Source organism: Dermacentor andersoni, chromosome 7 (assembly GCF_023375885.2).
Source record: "Dermacentor andersoni chromosome 7, qqDerAnde1_hic_scaffold, whole genome shotgun sequence".
Lineage (NCBI taxonomy): Eukaryota > Metazoa > Arthropoda > Arachnida > Ixodida > Ixodidae > Dermacentor > Dermacentor andersoni.
Window position 1 is genome coordinate 140,844,022 of NC_092820.1, and position 20,294 is coordinate 140,864,315.

The 20,294-nt window shown below is 45.9% G+C and overlaps 1 protein-coding gene across 1 annotated transcript in view; it reads right to left on the reverse strand.

Annotated features, from left to right (window-relative positions):
• The window catches only part of LOC126533729 (uncharacterized), an 82,408-nt gene extending 63,950 nt beyond the window's left edge, over positions 1–18,458 (reverse strand). Inside the window, exon 1 of the mRNA XM_050180919.3 lies at positions 16,404–18,458. Coding sequence (XP_050036876.1) covers positions 16,404–16,546 — 143 coding nt within the window. The 5' untranslated portion in view covers positions 16,547–18,458. The remainder of the gene's footprint in view (positions 1–16,403) is intronic.
• Between the last annotated feature and the right edge of the window lie 1,836 nt (positions 18,459–20,294).

The following is a 20,294-nucleotide window of genomic DNA, read 5'->3' on the forward strand; positions in this document are numbered from 1 at the left end:
GAACTATATAGTTCACATGACACAAGATTGGAGGTCTCGAGCGACCTTCGCCCTACCGTGGACCTATATTTCAGCTACTCCTGTTGCTCATGCCAAGGGTGGCGACTGCGGTGAAATCTACTAAAGCAATTCCCACATTCTTGGTGGGGTTCGTGATTGTACATTTCTGTTCGCATTCTCTCCTGCCGCCGCTAGCAAGTGTTTCCGATGCGGTTAAGATAGTCCGCAGACTGCAGGGAATTTTTTATAGCCTAAACTCGAATGGAGCAGAAAGCAGTTACAAGAGCCCGACTTCTCTGTAACTCTAAATGCTCCAACGTCATCTTGCGAATCACTACGTGACAGCGGGCTCAGATGTTAGTCAACGAAACGTCTTCATCTCGCAGTCGTCGTCTCCATGTTCTCGTCGCTATCGCCGCGTAATCGTCCTGTGCTGTGGTCGTGCCGTCGTAATCGTGTTTCGCAGTCGTCGTTGTCATCGTCTCGTCATCGTCGTGCAATCGTCATGCGATCATCATCGCGTTGCGCATCATTATCTTTGTCACATTGTCGACGTCGTGTCGTAATTTTCGTGCCAGCCGCATTGCCTTTGCACTCGTCGCTCACTGGGTGTCGTCATCGCCATTGTGCCGTCGTCGCGATGGTCATCGTCGTCGTCGATGACGCGGTGTCGCACGAAGTTTCCCTGTCGTTATTACTTCGTTAAAATCTTTTTTTTTTTTGTTGTTGTTGACAGCCCTGCCTGAACTAAATGACAACGAAAGAGCGAACAAACCAACAACAATCCCGGCCTGTTTTCTCACTCGTAACTGTTGGTCACGGCAACAGAAAGAAGAAAAGAAAAAGAGGCAAGTGCCAAGTTTACCGGCTCGCACGTGCATCGGCGTGCTCCTCCCAAAGGGTGAGGCTGGCGCTGTCCACGTGATACGCGAATAGCAGCGTTCGCCACCGCCGTGTCGCTATCGACGCATGCTCGCGCGAGCGTGTAAACAGCTCGCACAATGCACAGTGTAAACTCTGAGCGCCGTGCAAAAAGAAAGAAACAAACAAAACAGGCGAGGTCACAGTGTGGCCAACGTGTCCTGTCTGACCCTTCTCGAGACCCGCCCGGATGATATCGTTGCGCTCGCCGCCGGGTTCCCACTCGGTCGTCCCTGGTCGGAGGTCAACGGTGGTACGACTATTATAAGCGGCCCTGGCGGGCCTCGCTTGGTGCGCTATGCGGCCGGCAGGGTCAGGAAGTGCCTTAAACCGCATTCGCAGTAAGGGCTTCGAAACTTCGAAAAAACGGGGTCGAGCTTCACAGTCGTAATTGCTTCATGAACTTTCCGGCAGCACCTGTTGCCTATAGCGACTAGTAAACTAGCTTGTGATAAAAAAAAAAAAAACAAGGAGAGAGAGATTTTGATTACAGGAAAGGCTGAGAAGCTGTCCTGAGCTGCGGAGCTCTAAGCCTGCGACCCTGCACAAAGGGAGTGAAGGCACAGGGATGCATCGTGGCGAGTAAGACTTGGTAAATATACCAATAGCCAATACAACTTAGTAGTAATAATAGTAATGAAATGAAGCACCACGGTAATGTGGCAAAAGCAAGTTCTATAAATATTCTCAGTTTCTTTCTTACATGAAATGGCGCGCGCCTACCGCTGTTGCCCAAACTGCCGTGGAACATTTGTCAAGTATGTCTGGACTGAATTGTGTAACCCTTAGAGTATTTGCACCAGAAACAAGGTAGTTCAATGTCTGCTCGCTAGAGGGCGGGTCCGTTAATCTCGAGGTCGTGGATTTCTGTCTATAGGTTGGGCGCCAGTGTAGAGATCATGTTTCCTGCACTCAGCTTCGGCCTTTAAGACCACTTCCAAGGTTACATCCGAGCTTATCATCCCAGGTTACTATACCTCTTCCGGCGAGACTATATTCTGGCTATCTGGACGCTTCGGGTGCTTCGGGCGCGAGCACCACCACCCGGACCGCCACAGCGTACCGTGGGATGCAGTAGTTCCTGCCGCAGTGGCCGAGGATGCCCCTCGCATTTTGGCAAAGTTTACTATTACAGTAAACTGAACAAAGAACAAAAATGTGCCTTCTATAACGGGCCCCACATTACACGAGCTTACGTTCGCGGTATTACATGCAAAATGAATCTCGTTTCTGAGCGGCCAAAACAGGCATTACCCTCGTAATCACGCAGAAAGTAAATGAGCTTGAGACGCCGGCATGTATGCCACCCTCTTGCTGGCCGTGTGGACCACAAGCCTATTTTGCCTGCTTCAGGTTGATACACGAGGTTCTCACGTACTGACAACCCTCGACGGAGTCCTGACACTGCCACTCCAGTAGGCGGCCTACGTTGCACAACCTTCCGACATCCGGAAACGGACGCGCTGAGGTCTCCAGCGTGTGGCAGCGCCTGATGACGCACGCTCAATCTACGCTCAGAGCGCATCAATTGTAGGGACAATTAGGGAGAACCACCTGGGGGGGTGGATAGGGAAGCGGGGGTCGGTTTCCAAGGACGAGCGGAGCGCGCGAGCGCTGGACAGGGAAAAGGGGATGAGGGAAAATGAGGAGGGACAGCGCTTTCCTCCTGGTGGCTCGGGGATTCGGGACCTGCGCGCGGCTACATTGATTTGCCCTCCCTGGTCTAATGAGACATTGCCGCCTTCGCTTCGTTAAATTGCTCCATTACCCGAGTAACGTGGGAACCCCCTCTCGTAAGGGAAATTTTTTTTTTGTTTCTATCTCTCAGGATTTCGTTGACATTCCTTGAAGGCCGGCACTTTTTCTGCGGCCGAGGCCATAGCACAATTACCCCTTTCTGGGGATGATGATCCTAATGATTACGATTTCGTCGGAAAATGACACGAACCGGCACTCATGGTAGGGCAAAAATTGTGCGGTAGATAAAAAAACACAGTGTCGAAAATACAACCGAAACCGAGGGTAAGTCAAATAAACGAATACCGAATAGGGTAATCAGCCTTGCAAAAGAAATAAAAACTATAGAAAAGCAAAGAGAAAGTATGAAAGAGGAGATCTCCCGAATATCGAAACTTAAGTATGCTACATCCCTGCTTTAAGAATTTGTTTTTAATTTTTAATGAAAGAGACACCAATGGAGATACAGCATATAGAGCGAGTATAAGGATTTATGCAAAATTATTAACATGGTAACATTGTTGTTTCGCAGAGGTGGCTTGGAAAACGTGCCCGTGGCTGGCCGAAGCTCAGTACAACAGGTTCTAATAGAGTATAGCTGGACTACGTAGACTCAACGAAAGTTTCCTGACAGGAACTTCCAGAAGCGTTTCTTTTTTTTTTCATTTAGTAGCAAAGATTGCAGCACGCCTAAACACATCTATTCTTTTTTTATACACATGAGACCAAAGGAGGTAGTGAGGTACTGACATGGTCGCCGTGCTTCATTACATTGTGAACAGAAAATATAACGCGAATGAGGTGGCAGACACATACACGTAGCTGTGGCGGGTTATCCAATGCGCTATTTCATAATTATCCAGGACGAAAAAGTAGAGGCAACGATTTAAAGAAAGAAGATTTAAAAACACTTGCGCAAATATAAACTGCAGGAGATAAAATTGTACACATGTGTTTATCAAGGGAATTGTAAAGCAAAGAATACGTGTTGTATAGTGTTTCTGTATAATGTATTGCATTCATTATGTGTACAAGCACCGAGAACACCGGGTAAGATAGTGTTTGACGATATAGAGACCGACAGGGTGACTATCTTCTAAGATATTTTTTTCAATACTACCTAAAGCACGCTTTTGAATTATACTTATCTACAAAAGGAATCGCTATCTTCCCGACTGAAGTGCCAACTACATAAGTACATCGCTATCATTACGGATATCGGCCGGTATCTTGTGGCAGGCAGATGTGATGTGAAATAGGAAGCCCTCGGCATGCGTCTTTTTCCTCATCGAAAGAATTATTTTGTTTGTGTGTGTTGGCACCTCTTAATTGTTGCACATTTCTCAACATTTCGCTGCTGCGTAATGCACAGTCATCAGCGATTCAAATGTGAGGCTCAGAGCTCGTGGCTGCCAGTACCTTCTGCGCTACTGTCGGGCGTTCGCAACACCACACTGACACCTTTCCCACCTGCAACTTTCCAGATTTGTCAGGGAGACTCCCGAATTCCAACCAGTCTTTTCGAATGTACAGGCATGGCCCTAAATCTCCTGCAAGGTGCCCCAACTCCAGCGCAAAAAAAAAAAAAAAAACATGATGTAGCACTCACAAATCGTAAGCGCCCTTAAGCGCTGGGCAGCAAACCGAAGTGTGAGTGAAAGCCAAGCCATTTTTCCGTCGACAATGCACGCCTAATTGACTTCGCTTCAAGTCGAGGCATGCGTTTAGGAGTGCACGGGGGGCAATTGAAGGTTTAATATGTGTTGCGTAAACGTTTTCTTATTTTTTTTGAAGACAGGTTTCTTGCAGTACAGTCGTGTTATGCGCCGAAGCATGCGCAAAGGATTGAAGTTTAGCGTGTTGGGGAGAGTAAAACTGGGCTACTGTTCATTTCTCAACAACATACGACCGAACTCACCTTAATTAATTTAATTATGGGGTTTTATGTGCCAAAACCACTTTCTGATAATGAGGCACGCCGTAGTGGAGGACTCCGGAAATTTCGACCACCTGGGGTTCTTTAACGTGCACCTAAATCTAAGTACACGGGTGTTTTCGCATTTCGCCCCCATCGAAATACGGCCGCCGTGGCCGGGATTCGATCTCGCGACCTCGTGCTCAGCAGCCTAACACCAGCGAACGCACCTTCTCCGGTCCCAGTAGGAACACCGGGACGTATAATAACTGTTATGACAGCTATGGAGAGCTGTTTCTGACGTTATTGGGACCTAGACAAAGAAAGGTTGCGAAAAACTTATTTCTCTTATTGTGTGTGTGTGTGCGCAAACACGCGATCAGATCATTCGTATAAAAGCCGGAAGAGCTAATGCTAATGCTGATTCCTTTCCATTTTTTTAATGCAACAAGAATGTGTCTCGAGGTGAAATTAAGGTAAGAAAAGGTAAGCAACTTGCCTGAAGACACGACTGAAACACTGCTTTCGGTCGCACAAGACCAATGAATATTGGAACGCCTAAAACTTCGGCACGCTGAAGAATTACGAGAGGATTATCTGACAACTCAAAAAAAAAAAAAAAAAATAACATGAAATAGAAATTGGGAGCTTTGTACAGGATGCGATAGTTTATGGTACCATCAACGTTTTGTTCGGGTGAAGGCTCATTCGAATGCAGAATGAGTTCCAAGTGCAAATTTCCCCGATTTGTCCAATTACTGAAACGCTCTTATTCTGTATCAGCTACGAGATGTGGCAAGTTTTGCCACTGAGAGTGACGTGTATTTCTAAATACGTAGGCAATAGAAGTCAACAGCAACGAAGTGAAAGGAGGTAACGATATAAGATAACGGTATCCAAGGAAGCGCATATTCGGTAAAGAAAAAGAAAAAAAAAGTTGTAAATCCAAAAGAACAACACATCCAGGAAGAAGTGATGGGAGCGTGCATAAAAAAAAGGAAAACTCTTCAGTTCACAAATAACTGATTAGTCCATTGTCCATGACGCACATGTTGCTGACGTAGATGGTGCAGGAGCATAAGTAGTTCCTTGGACGAAACGCATGAACACAAAAGGTGCGGAACCAGTGTGTTCCACCCATGGCCGCATTAAAAAAATATTATTATTTCTTATTTTGTGATCGTTTGTTTCACGCAATGATCCACTTACTCACTGTGCAGGAGAAAATCCCGTAGAGATTTAAGAGCAAATACTTGTTTACTGAAGTACGGCAAGGGTCTAAGTTTTCTGCGCAGAGAAGGATAGCTACGTAAAACATTGGGGACGACTGCGAAACATACGTTCCCGAATGCAGTCGGACATTTCCGTGCGGCGCATCAGGTTGTACATGGGAATAGGGACTTTTCAAGTGCATCTGGGGACTTATTCTGCGACGACCACTGGCTGAGCAAAATCTGATGAATTGATTGGCTGGCTGATCACTACGTCACGCAAAGGCCATAGTATTGGCGAAGTGATCGTCGCGGAATACGTACCCCGATTTGTTCTGCGTTTTCGCAACGATGTTACAGGATGACTATTAATCTTCTTGTTAACTGGGGGTCCCGCTGCAGTCGTTTGACTTAGGGATCCGCGCCCGTGTGTCACTAACAACCGACTATGCATTTTTAATGAACTACGAACTGAAGCTGAACACCGAAAAGCCTTGTGGAATCGCAGGACAGGCGTCAGGCGCGTTTTGACAGTGTCCCCACATGCTCGGCGCGTGCTCGAAGCGATTTCGTCAACAGGAACGCGCCGGAAGATAAAAACCAGAAGGAAACAAAAACGAAAGAAAAATAACCAAGATGGCGAGGCCGCCTTGCAAGCTCGCGCGCTACCAGTAACGGCAGAAGCGAACGAATGTGTAAAAACAGTACAAAAAAATAGAAGAGACGAAAGAATGGAGACAGCCCGGAGCGCCGATAAGCGAGAGGCTTTTCTTCCATTGTATTCGCGCCAGGTCGGCAAACCCTGGTTAGAGGAAAGAAGGTGGCCGAGGTTTTTGAGCGAGAGTTGGAAGGGAGGCAGCCAAGCGTTCGTTGTTTGTCCCGAGGAACAAATCGGGGCTTGCAAGTCTTTAGCGGCGCGTTAGGCCGCAGGGAAGGGAACAAAGGCTTGGCCCGGGTGTGCGTGTGCATATTCGGGATCAAGCGCGATCGACGTGGATGCTACTCGCATGTTGTGAAACGCCTCCGTAATCAGTTGCCGTGGCCGTAAAACTCGTCTAAATGTAGTCCGTTCGTGAAGTATAATGTAGCATCGAAGGAAAATTGCAGTTGTTTCCAGACGACATAAATGACGTTCCCTACGAGGAGAAGCGGCTGCAGGCACCCTTAAAGTTGTGTTCATCACGGACTGGCATGCGTCCATACACACGAGAGAGAGAGAGAGAGAGACAAGCACGAGACGAATGCACACATAAAAAAAATTCTTGAGGCGTTTCACATTTGACGGACACCACATTAGCGGGCTCCAACGTGGCGCAATGGTCATGTGACAGCGCGACGTTCTCGAGCTCTCTCGTCCGACGAGCAACGCCGCGAGAGGGCGCACCTTGTTCTGCCTCGACATTTTTGGCGCAAAAAGATGTCATGGCGTCGTGACGTCACATTCGTCGTTTTCTATTGGCCGTTCGGCTCGCGGCAGCCAATAAAAGAAAAGCAATGAAAACGAAAGGCGTTTCCATCCCATCCACTCATCCGGCACGCGTTATGTTCTCCCTTCTTGCCGATTCTACGATGCGTAGTGAGCCGAACTGCCGCGTGGGGCGCTGTCTTTCTGCCGGTAGTGTGCGGTATACATTAATGCATTCTAAAGCTGCATCTGGTTATGGTGTACACTTTTCAGAAAGAGCCCCCCCCCCAACTAAATTAAGCTACCTGCGGTAGCTGAACTTTCCCGCTTAGTCTCTCGTTAGTACGATCGCTAATATGCATGCTAAGTAATGCCTAACGCGCAAAATCGAAGACGCACAGACGAACAGGATGGGCCTACAGCACCGCCAAGTTAGTGCAACTTCGCTCTCACATGTCTAAGCTAACTCTTCGTCGTCCTCAATTTCACCGTGACGGCACTTACAGATCCTTTGGTGGTCAAAATTAATTCGGAGTTTCCTGCTACGGCGTGCCTCACAATCAAATCATGGTTTTGGCACGTGAAATCCCCGAATTCAATTCAAATTGTACTCCGAACTTTATGCAGGTGGTTTGAACATATTCTTACAGCAAGCTCATGAGGAAACCTGCCTTAATTTTGTCGAGGTCGTTGCGTCGTCAAGGAAGACGAAGACAAATATGGAGTTCGTTTAGAATACGGCGAGAATACTTGAAAATTCAGAATGCGCCTGTCACCACGTAAACCCACAACGCGATATTCCAGCTTCATCTCTGTGTTCAAGCGAAGAGAAGCAGTTTTTACAACATCAAACCTACAGGAGACGTTTACTCTGTTCACGCACATGGAGTCGCTGCTTCGCCATCTAACTGTGTGTAACTGTGTATTTAAAAAGTTCGTAAATGCGAGTCCGTAATAAGAAACGGCTTGAAAAGCGATTATGTTTGTGAGCTGTTTTCGTGGTGCAGGGATTCGCGCACCACGCAGACTTCGAGAGTGGCGGCGTCTGTGCGCATATTTCGGAGGCCACTACAAGCCATACTGAAGTGAACGAAGACGTTTCTTTTCTTTTTTTTTCTGGACTGCCCCTATAACGTAAGGTAACGCTGCATTCCTCAACCAACACCACTGTCTCGCAGCAAAGTATTCTTTCTAGGATAATAACGGGAAAAGGGGTCACGACACGGCGTTGTTCGGTAGCAAGTTAAAGGAGGTGTTTGAGGGTGCAGTTGGTAAGGCGACTTTATCGTTCGAGAAGCCTTTATCACGAGATAGTGGTGCAAGACGAGCTAGTCGCTTTAGTTTGCTGCTGAGTGCGCCCCTAATCAGTTTGACGGTCGTAAACTTCAAATGAACACACACACGGACGACGGCAGCCACGCCCGAAGTGGGGAGCTTATCTCGCCTGCTATAGTTCGTACACACTACAGCATTTTTTGAGAACTGGAACCTGTAAATCACATTAACTAGAATTATGATCAGCGAAAGTGGTTGGCCCAATACAAGGGCAATTACGAACAGAAAGCTTAAACACTCTGTCTCTGTCCTTTCCACAGCGAAAGCGGTAATGCGACAAATAGAAGCGCTCGTAGCGTGTGTTTAGAGGAGAGCACATGATGCACCGAGAATTAATTTGGACAAGGTTGGCCCACGTTACGTTTCGTGTACGGGCAAAGATTGAATTTTGTGCGTCAACTGGGAGCTTACTGAGATTGCCAAAAAAGAAAGAAAGCTTGCTTTCGGCCTGTTTACAGAAGCGTTGTATTCAAAGCCTTCAATGTTCCCTGGTGCTCTGGCATAACCATATGTGGCAACGGTATTATGCAGTCGTTTAGATAGAATAGCAGGGCATGTTATGGCTGATGCGCATCAAAAATTTGAATGGTGTGGGATAATTACGGTTCTTGCAAATGATTAGGAAATTATCACCTGCTCCTCATTTGTATTTGTCGTAAGAGCGCTGTTTCTGCGGTTTCCTTGGAGAACTCAGCCTGGCTCGAAGATTGCAGTGACATGGGAATATAGGGCATGCTATGAGTTGTGTACGATCAAACGTTAAATTTTGTAGGATAATTACAGAATTCGCAGAAAATCACTAGTACGAACGTTCTAGAGGTGGAGGGGGGGGGGGGGGGCGTTATAACTTCTCCCAATGCCCTGGAAGAAATGGTGCACTGAGCTGACATTTGGAATCAATATAGGGTGTGTTAAAGGGGATGTGCAATCAACGTTTAATGTTTGCGGGTTAATTAGGGGCTTTGTAAGTAATTGCTCAAAATTTATTGCACGGTACTTCGAGGCGTTATACGAGGTGCGTGAAAGGTTTTTGCGGTGTCGTCAGTGTACCTACAGCGGCGCCTAGTTTATATTTGGGAGAATCTGGGGGAACGTTACGAGTAACGCGGACGGCAAAGTTTCGAGTGAGTGAGTTAAACAAAGCCTTTGCAGTAAATTACTCATACCTGTGCTATAAATCATCTTACAGAAGCCATGCGCATTGCTTCCCAGTTTCTGAGGACAGCCAAATCGAGCACCAAATTTAACTGGCCTGGGAATTGGGGCCACGTTATAGCTCTTGAGTAGGTAAACTTCTAAGTGCCTTGGATAACGCAGGCCTCGAAGTTAATTGTTTATGCCAGCGCCATCAAGCTATATACGCGTGTTGTACGAACAGCGTACAACGTTTGCCGGCCTACGGTGCCCATCGTAACATTTAGCGGAAAAGCTGGGCATTTTATGGCTGATGTGCGCGAAAAATTGTAAGTGTGGGGGTTAACTGCACCCTTTTCAACAAATTGCTCAATTCAGCGCCCGAAAGCGCTATACAAAGGCTGTACGTATGTTATGTCGGTGTCCTGGGAGTGCTAAATTAGGGCCATATTGTTGGTCAGAGACTCACGTCTCATGAATTGTGAAAAAAGTTCGAAGCATGCTGGTTAATACCAGTCTTCGGAGGTAAATTATTCAATGATGCGCTCTGCCTTAAAGGTAAAATAGGTGCTTACGATGAAGACGACTACATTCTGCCAGAGTTTGAAACTGCGCGGCTTGAATTATTACATGCTGTGGCGTGGAGCACATTTAAGAAAGGCACAGCTAGAGTAAGGCACACAAATAAAGGAATGTCCTGTTTGTTTGTACGTAAGCTTTACTATGTCCATGTCTTAAAAGCACACACCGCTACGGTATGCAGTTGCAACTCACCCAAGAAGCATCACTCTAAATTAATACAACTGCTCGAAAGGAATGAGTCTGCTGAAAATCGAACTGTGATTCTGAAAGGTCGCACAAGTCTGCAGTGTTTTGGTCTGACCGCGTCCATTAGTCTCTTTGTGTGTGTGTTCTTTTTTCTGACTTCAATGGCATGCACGTCAAGTTTCTGTCAAGATTTTCGTCTTCTCTCGCCTCTTTTTTTTTTTTGCAATAATGCATGTGTATGTAGATTAGAGCAACCATGACACTATATTTGCCAGGGCGTGTTGCTTAATTTAACAGGTGTGTGAATGTCCTTCAACAAATGGCCCGCATGGTCAACGAACCGCAAGAGCTTCTGAAACCAGAATTTTTTTTGATGCGAGCCGCGTTACTCGCACCAACCACTAGCCCAATCAAGTCCGTAGCCGCTCAAGCATATCTCCAAGAGATCAACGATAATATCAGTCTCGCGTGAACCACATACACCCTATGCCCCCTCATATCTTAAGTATCTACCACATTTAAACAATTTTTTTAGCTATCATTGGCAACCGTTCTGCAACTAGACCGATGTGTAACCTTAACGACGCTTAACCGTGTAAACCAATTTACAAAACCAGCCAATGTTTTTACAAGGGCGAATTCTTATCAAAATGCTTGCTCCAGCTAAATTTCTTGTTGTATCACTCTTTATATATGGGCTAAGTCAAAAGGAGTAAAGCCTATTACTTGAGAAAAAAAAATGCTAATACGCATAATGAAAGAAACTAAATCAATAACTCAAGACGCCATGTAACACTTATGCTCGAGGCTGAAAAAATAAATGTTGAAGTGTATGCACACAAGGAGTGCTTCGAAGCTGGGTTGCACGAAGCAAATACCCCGTAGCACATAATGCCCTCATTGCAAAGCCTGCAAAAGGGCATACTCCGAAAGTACTCCATAAAAAGAGTGCATGATTTCCTATCGGTCTCAACTTGACGAACAGTTCTCGCCTTTGTTGGGCGTCTAGCAGCTAGACCAGTTAAAAGCGCATGTCATATTACCTAGCCTTGCTAACCATATGCAAATGAGGATGATTCAGCATGCCCCATTTTGTGCGGGAAGTTGTCGTTGAAAGCCACGCATAACTCAAGTCGCTGAAACCAAGTTTCCATTCCTTTCACTAAGTCAGCGGCAAGGCTGAATCTTACTTATGGGTTCACTGTGGGTTTCTTTTTATAGTTTTCCTCTGTAGCTTAGCTTCACGCTGTTGTCAGGTGGATGACATTTCTTTCTTTTCGAGGTATAGTTCCCTGAAAGACACCGTAATTGTGCGCTCCGGAATACTTTTGACCGGGGGTAATTTTTTTCAACCTGCACCTAAACCTCAGAATGTACATGCCAACCTGTGAGCTCTCAAATTTGTTAAGATTCCAACCCACACAACAATGAGAAAAAGTAGCACGCTTTGTTTTTCGCCTTGAGCACACACCTTTTGTGAGATTACCTACGAATTTTATGAAATTTGTTTAGAATTTAGGCGCAGCACGAAAGCAACAGCAAACTACAGCAGAGACCAACATGGCATACAGCATTTCTTTCTTCTTCTTTTTTTTGTTTCCACAGACTTTTCCCGCAACCTTGCTGTTACCAATTGCGCCTGCTTGTGTGAATAAAGTTGCCCGAATAAACTTGCCCTGAGCAAGTACCCTTCTAGTCACCCTTCAGCGAACCGCAAAGCTACAATCTGAGATCAATGACCAAAGCGTTTTTTTTTTTTTTGTTTTTGTTTTTGCAGCATAACATAGTTTTGCAGAACTTGTCGTAAGATGGGTAAAAGTCGTAGAACAAGCTGAAATTCGTAAACCTTACGAAATGTTCTTAAGATTTGGCTTGCATGCAAGTACAGAAATGCCATTTCAATCCTTCTCCCATCATAATTTGGCCGCTCAAGCCAGGATTCTAACCCTCCACTTGGTTCTCAGAGGCACACCAACGAGCCAACGCGGCGGACAAGACTCCTGACTGCCAATTGGTTTCGTAATGCAGGACGAAGGGCACGCTGCCAAAACTCACAGTTAGCACAGACAAACGTTTTCACCATCGCAAACAAGTGCGTATACGTCGTGGAACTGATGCCAAATATATATATAAGCCCCAGCCAAGCAACGGCTGAGAAGGAGGGACACAGCAGTCCCCTCCCTGACGAGCAAGGCCCGAAAGAGAAAAGAACTGTGGTCGAAAACGAAGAATCTTCGTTATCCATATCCCGTCTGTTCTTTCTTTTTATTTGGTCAACACGGTACTTTATCAGCGGGCTTGTTGAGACTACTCGTTGAGAAAAGGGCGTGATTGGAGGGCGTCCTCTTCGCTTGCCAGTGCTTGAGCTCGAAGGCAACAACTGTGAATTATCGTCGTTGCTGTACAGGTGAGAATGCTTGACGCCACCGTGGATCAGCCATGGCCATGCTGCGAACGTTTGCGGCTGGGTCGTCCGCCACACTGAGTGGATGAGTTCGCGTGTTTTCTGCGCTGTTGTTGGGAGGAGCAGTTTTGTGCTATTTTATCACCGTTTGCTAACTTGCAAGCCCGAATCGTGGAAGGAAAGAAACATGAAAGTAACTTGATGATCGCGCGAAGAGTGATACGTGAGTTGTTACCTTGATAGAAGACAGCATCAAGAATTTGAAAGCAAACGTGGATAGTTGATACCTTGGTTGGGAGTAAAATGAAGTAGTGGATCTTGATAGGTCATGTAACGCCTATAACAGACAGCCATTGTTTTATCAGAGATTGCGTAATCACTGCCAAGGGAGGCTAAACGTCGCAGAGGCGATGAGACCTGGAAATTTGAATGTTTAGGATGACTTTGGCTGACGCAGGACAGAGGCTACTGGAGATGGTTGGGAGAAGTTCGCACCCTGATGTTGACTTATGTGATCTGATAATGATTTATATGTTGATTTTAACCTCGCATGTCCTACCTAAACATAAGTCGTAGCAGAAATATAGAAAAGTAGCAAACGCAATTTGTCACCCCCACTTTACTGCCACAATTTTGTTGAAAACCAAAGCTTCGTGTTGTTGCTTTCGCTATATCTATGCAACAAACCTCCAGTAAACCATTTTGCGCATGAAGTGACGTAAATTGTTACGTCACTGAAATTTAAGGTGTCCCTTCGGCTGCCTGTGCTTGACCTCGGAGACAACCGTGATGAATGATCTTTCTAGCAGGCCCCCCGAGAACAGCTAACCTCGCGAAATGGCACCACCAGTTTTTGGGCTATTGTTAGAATAGAAATGATATGTGCACAGGTGCGTGCATTTATGCCAAAAGAAGACGCATGTTACCTTAAGTCGCTGGCAGGTTCTTTAGTTCTTAGTCTACGTCTGGCAGTCAAATGTACCATTGACCCATAACAAACAAAGAGGCTGGTTTTCCTTTGGAGCAAATCTTTTGTCTTAAGAACTAAATCAACGTAATGACTTAAGAAACGTAAGGAAATAATTCTCATTCTTTCTGCCAATTCACTCAATGTAAATCCCGTGAGTCAACTAATACGACGTCTTTTTTTAAGCTCTTGCACACGTTTTTGCGAAATATTTGCACATGCACTGAACTGCTGATGACAAGAAGAACTTATTTCCATTTTGTAAACTTTCTTTCGCACAGCAGTCATACTACGGATAAACAGTTACTGGTTTCGCCATGTGCTGTGGTATAAGTTTCTGTTATTCATCATCATCATCATAATCATAATCATCATCACTGTTCATCATCATCATCATCATTATCATCATAATCAGCCTGGTTACGCCCACTGCAGGGCAAAGGCCTCTCCCATACTTCTCCAACAACCCCGGTCATGTACTAATTGTGGCCATGTCGTCCCTGCCAACTTCTTGATCTCATCCGCCCACCTAACTTTCTGCCGCCCCCTGCTACGCTTTCCTTCCCTTGGAATCTAGTCCGTAACCCTTAATGACCATCGGTTATATTCCCTCCTCATGACATGTCCTGCCCTTGCCCCATTTCTTTTTCTTGATTTCAACTAAGATGTCATTAACTCGCGTTTGTTCCCTCACCCAATCTGCTCTTTTCTTATCCCTTAACATTACACCCATCATTCTTCTTTCCATAGCTCGTTGCGTCGTCCTCAATTTAAGTAGAGCCCTTTTCGTAAGCCTCCAGGTTTCTGCCCCGTAGGTGAGTACTGTTGTTCAAACACTTCTCAACTATTATGCAGAATATATGCCTTCAATTTGTATTAATAGAAAACAACGTCAGGTGCTTTTTTTTCAAATACGTGACAATGGAGAAAGTGTCTTACATGGTATTTATTTTTGTTTTATTTAATACATACTGTGAACACGAAGTCCATGCAAGGTGTATAATACAATATTAGGTCACAAGAAGTAAAACAATGTCAATACAACAAAATGCTGCTACAATACAACAACAATTCTGATACAAAAAGGAAACAATCGTGATTCAAGTTTCAAAAACGCAAGCCATTCCAGTCATTAATGGTGCGTGGAATGAAAGAGTACTTAAATACGTTGGTTCGGGCAAAATAGGGGGTTAGCGCATTTTGGTGATGTTGGCGAGTAGGTCTCGTTACTAGTGAACTTGCACGCAATGCCGGGTCCAACTCCAACAAGTCCACTCCAAAAAGTTCAATTAGGTTTTTCGTATTGAAAATAAAAATTGCAAGCAGTTCTATTTGTTTGGGTTCCAACTTATTATAAAGAAATTGATGAATATTGCGAAAGGGAAGAAAAAAATCTACAGTATACCAAGGTTTCAACAAGTTATTGCAGCAATAAATTAAGATATCAGAATAGTGTGAACTAAACCCCTTAAGGCATTCAAAGCAGGCACACTTGTAGTACTAGTACCCTACTGGCATGTGTCATTGGTTTATGAGTAGTAGCAACGTGACAATTTCACGAAAGTTGTAAATTCATATATAATGTTCGTCTGCTTCAAATGTTCTAAGCGATGAAGTTTAGATAACTGCGATGTCTCTTTTCAGTGCAGAGTTTCGAATTGGTAAACTTCATGCTTCAATTTTTTTAAACATCGATTATAGTTCTTTTTGAAAAAGGTACGGTGGCCCTAAATCAAAATTTCGCTTCCCAATATTTGCTAGACCTTCACTTCATCTGCAAACGCAACACATGTCGTTAAAGTCGTTTCACTGTTTTGTCTCATGAGAGTACTTATATGTTTCCCATCTATTTGAATAAGGAAATCGGAAGTTGGCGCCGAACTAGAGCTTCAAGTCAATATGCACGCGCATAGATGGCGTCCAAGTCCATGTCCCAGCAACGGCTTCATTTGAGTAACGGACACGAATCTCAAAGGCTATGATCTTGCAGGTTATACGCGCCGGATGTAAGTTTGAAGCCAAAAAACTAGTCATGGTCACCATATTTTAGACATCACCTACTGCCTACAGTAACATATCTCGTACCCGCCTTGCATGCAGAAGTCTACTATGACGCTGCGACTTAGCATTAGGCTTATCTCATGCTGGAATACCAGCGTGGCAGAGCTTATGCTCATGTCTTTTGTGTCCCCGTCTCAGCGTCTACCACGTTTCATTGTTCGTAACTTACAACGCCCATGTCTACACATCTTGAGTCTTCACTAAGCATCTAGGCTCGGAAAGCTCACTGACCGATAATGAAGCGTACTCATTAAATGCCTAACGGCGTATTCGGCTCTTCGTCACATGAATGTGTACACCTTGTTCAACTTCAACAATACCGTTCATGACTTGTACAGGTCTGAAGCATTTAACAAGGGTTCCCACTGGAGGAAGCTTGTTATACCATGCTGCAATGCTAGCATACGGAAGTGTTCATTCATGCCGTCTGTTCCCCTGTCTTAATGCTCTTACCGCTCAAATCGTAAAACTAAGTGTCCATAACAGCGTGATTCTATAATGTTTGAGTAATTAGCCTCTATGTTAAGTTCAACAAGTGCACTCACCGATAATCAAGGGTGTCCTCCAGAAGCTGCGACTCCTGGCCACTGCCACATGGTCCCGGCTGCAGACCCATGGTGTCGGGCATGTACGTACAGTCAGACCAGCGGTCACCGTACATCATCGTCGAAACGGGACCTAGTTCCATCAAGGCTGCTTCTGCTGCTGCCTTTTGCAGGACTTTCAAATTATTTCTTACGACCTGCGGTCTTTGGTTCTTTGGACCACAATACAGCAAATGTCCTAAATGCTTGTGGCCTTTGTCCAATATTTATCCTTCTTTGCAGCTGCTGGTGAGAAGTTTTATATACTTATGGCAGTATGCTGATGCGCTGGCCCACTGCGACTGTCGATTGTTTGTAACCTTGGTGAGAAGAACTCTTCAAGCCTACAATTGCAAGTAGAAGGCACACTTCCTGAAATGCTCACGAAGTTAAGGTTCCAAAATACACATTTTATATGGCTCCCGATAGTTTGAAATTACATTTCTGTTGAGGAACAGCGTGTAGTCAATGCAGAAGAAGTTGTCGTCCTTGATGTTTTGTCGAAGTTGCTGTACTTGATGATTGATGAAACTGACAGAAGGTGTCGCTCTCAGTTTAGCACACGCAGTGAGTATAAGTAGATGCTCAAGAAGTTGTGAATCTTGACGGAACTGAAGTAGTGGTCGGTCTGAAATGCACCACACTTTGACGTGCTCCTACAGGGGCACTACGAACACACGTGGTAAAAGTTGGTGGGCTGTGACGAACATGGTGCTGCAGGCTCTGAACTCACAGTTGAATGTTTTTGATTATAAGTTTTGTCTTGCTTCCCGACTGCCACTCTTTTTTCAACCCGAGGCACAAAAAGTCCTGAAATGCAGCTTCCTGCGATCGCGCTCCGTTCCGAGAGCTCAATCACCGTGGCTCCCTTATGAACACGCAGAGTGCACACGTTGGCAAAGTGGATGATTCAAGCACAGCACATGTGACGTCACTCACAGAAACGTTGCTTTAACGTAGGTGCCAACTGAATAGGCTGCCAAAATAACGCGGTACCTTTTGACCTATTGGCCCGCCACATATGTAGTAGGAATATTCAGTGTGATACAAGCCGACAAGCCGACAATTTTCTCAAAGCACCCTCAAGTGCCTATACTTTTTATTCAATCACTGATAGTATATCGGTTAGCTATACAGTCGTCATGAGACGTGGCACGTGGGATGCTATCAGCACACTGTTGTCACGCTTGGACCACTCAAATATCTCTGCCGTATCTAAGTTGGCATATCAGCGATGGACCTTTGTTCAGGCTTAATGACATGCAGGATTAAAAGGGCGCCAACCTTCCTTTCGCTATTCAGACAAGGCACCAGAACGAAAAAGCACCCCGGAGCGACAAAATTGGGCACGCCAGCACAATCTCACAAACTTCGCTCGTCACTACAGCTTCTGTAGAGGCTTCAAGATCCAAGAATATTCACGGGTTGTACCTATATAAGACTTCTCCAGACGCGGTTGATATTCCACATGGGTTCTTGAAGGAGTTTTTCAAGCGTAGACAAAGAAACACTTTGATGTTAGACTTGGAAGTGCAGGAGTATGTCACGCTAAGCTCGTTGTTCAGCTTTAAAAGTTGCGCATAATCCTTGACGGCCACGTAGAGTGAAGAATGTGTTCTGTCGATTGGGAACTGAAAAGCGGCTGCACGGTGTTGAAGGCACGGGGTTGGGCTCCGGAACGTTCCACTCTCAAACACGCGGCACGGGGTTTCAATTCGAAGTTCCGCTTCAACAAGGACCAACGGTTAAACGACCACGATACGAAGAGCACTTGCGGAGTGTCCCCGACGACGACGGCGAAGCATCGCCGCCCTTTCCAGAAGAGTCCAGGACAGGGTTGCGGGATGCCTCGGATTCCAGCACAAGCGGCCAGACGCGTTACTATCTCGGTTCGTCGGGGGCCCAGGGTTGGCAAGCGAGCGGCTTCGGAGCACCGCCGAACGGTCACTGGGGTCGCGACTGTGCGCGCACATCTCCCGGGGGCAACCGATAGTGACGCCGCCACAGAGACGACGTCGGCCATGGCGACAATCTCGGTTCTTGCCCGCACGGAGCCTAGTACTCCCCCCCTTCCCCCTCCCTCCGCATCACTTCTCCCACCCACACCCGTCGCGCTTATCTTATCTCGCATGTCCCCCTGCCTATCACCTGAGCCGTACAGCCCCGCAAGCAAAGCTTCCTGCGGGCAAGCAGCGGCTCCCGAAGAGCAATACGTATTGCTCGTTATCCATGGCGGGGAGGGTGGCCCGAATGGACGTTGGACGGGCAGCCATCGCTGCCACGCTATGGCACGGATGCGGCATAGCTTGTGATCGGCAACTTGTGTCACACCTAAAATACAGGGCGCCGATGGCCGGTATGACCATGTTGCATCATAGGGGGAACTTCGAACAGTGAAATATTAAGTTGAATTACAATGCCTAATGGAATCACATTGCCAACCGCACAATATACAAAGGCGTGATTCGTACATTTCGTTCTTTTCCGTAATTAAGTTCTGAAGTACGTTGGGAAGCACAAGAAATTCTCAGAAACTCAGATGCAACAGACGTTCATTCTGGCAGTGTACGAAAGCCAAAATCCTTCATGTAGAAGTGTCGTCACATGAACCACTTTTGCTCGGCACGACCATAATCAAATGCACCAACTAATCTTAAAGCGATAAGGGTGTAGAGAACTCCCTGCAGCTTTGATAGTCTGACACAGGTAATATCATCACGTTTTCCTTGCGCAAGTCACCAGGGAACGCGCGATTGGCTCCTGCTAAGCACTAACACGCAAAACAGACGACTTGCGAACCGGCTTGTAATCGACGTGATTGAGTCACTTTATGCAATCCTGGATGCCACTCGAGGTTTCCCTTCAAAAGACCCTTCTAAGTATGTTTATTCACTCCCTTGCAGATATGCCCCGATGTACTAGTGAATCAACGTTTAAATGGGTGAGGAAGAAATTGTGCTAACAAACAGAGCACAGAGCACACGGCGTTATAGTTACGGTTTCGGTGACCTTAGCGTTAAAGAATGTCGCTCGAAGCTACTGGAGCCTCTTCTGTGGCAGAAGAGTAAAACTTTGGGTCCCTTTGTGCATACGCGGCTAGAGAGAGTAAAGGGTTTAGGACAGGCCGGGAGGTCAACCAAAGTAGCCCAGTTAGTTACTCGCCACAGTGAAACAGTAAAAGGGGACTAAAAATGAGTAGAAGGAGAAAAGAAAGGTTCACAGTAGGCATGGCAAGCAGATTCACCAACATCCATTGTTCTGTTAGCCACAAGCCGTCTTACAGGCCGATGGATCTCGGGAAACACAGCAGCACTTTCCTGGCTTTTGCATCACCGGCGCACGTGACCCAGTTCCCAGGGATTTATGTTCTGTAAAAGGCCTGCCATTTTGTTTTCATAATGTAGTTAAAAGGGCGATCCACTGACCCTCGTATCATTGCCAGTCACACAAAAGCTGATTTAGAAATAGTGCTATAAAGAGGGCATGCAGAACACGATTCACACACGCCGCTGGACCGGGGGTCTTCTGTGTTTTCTTCATCCTGTTCATTAACGCTGTTCGCTAACAGAGCGTTCCTATTGTGGTAGCTCTGTATAGCTGCTCTTTAAGCTCGCACCTTGCTGTAGAGGGTTGGGGGCTGTGGGTTTGGCGTAGGTGTTAATCGACTCGCACACCACCAGTGAGCGCCAAGTTGAAACTATTTGTAAACCATGGCATGCAAGGAAATGCTAGACATGCTTCATTTGAACTAAACAAAAAGTGCTGATTGAAAATGTTGCAATATCCGATTTGGTTGCTCTCCTCAAAGAGAGGCGCTTAATATTTAGTTTTGTTCTCCAGAGATGGTGTGAT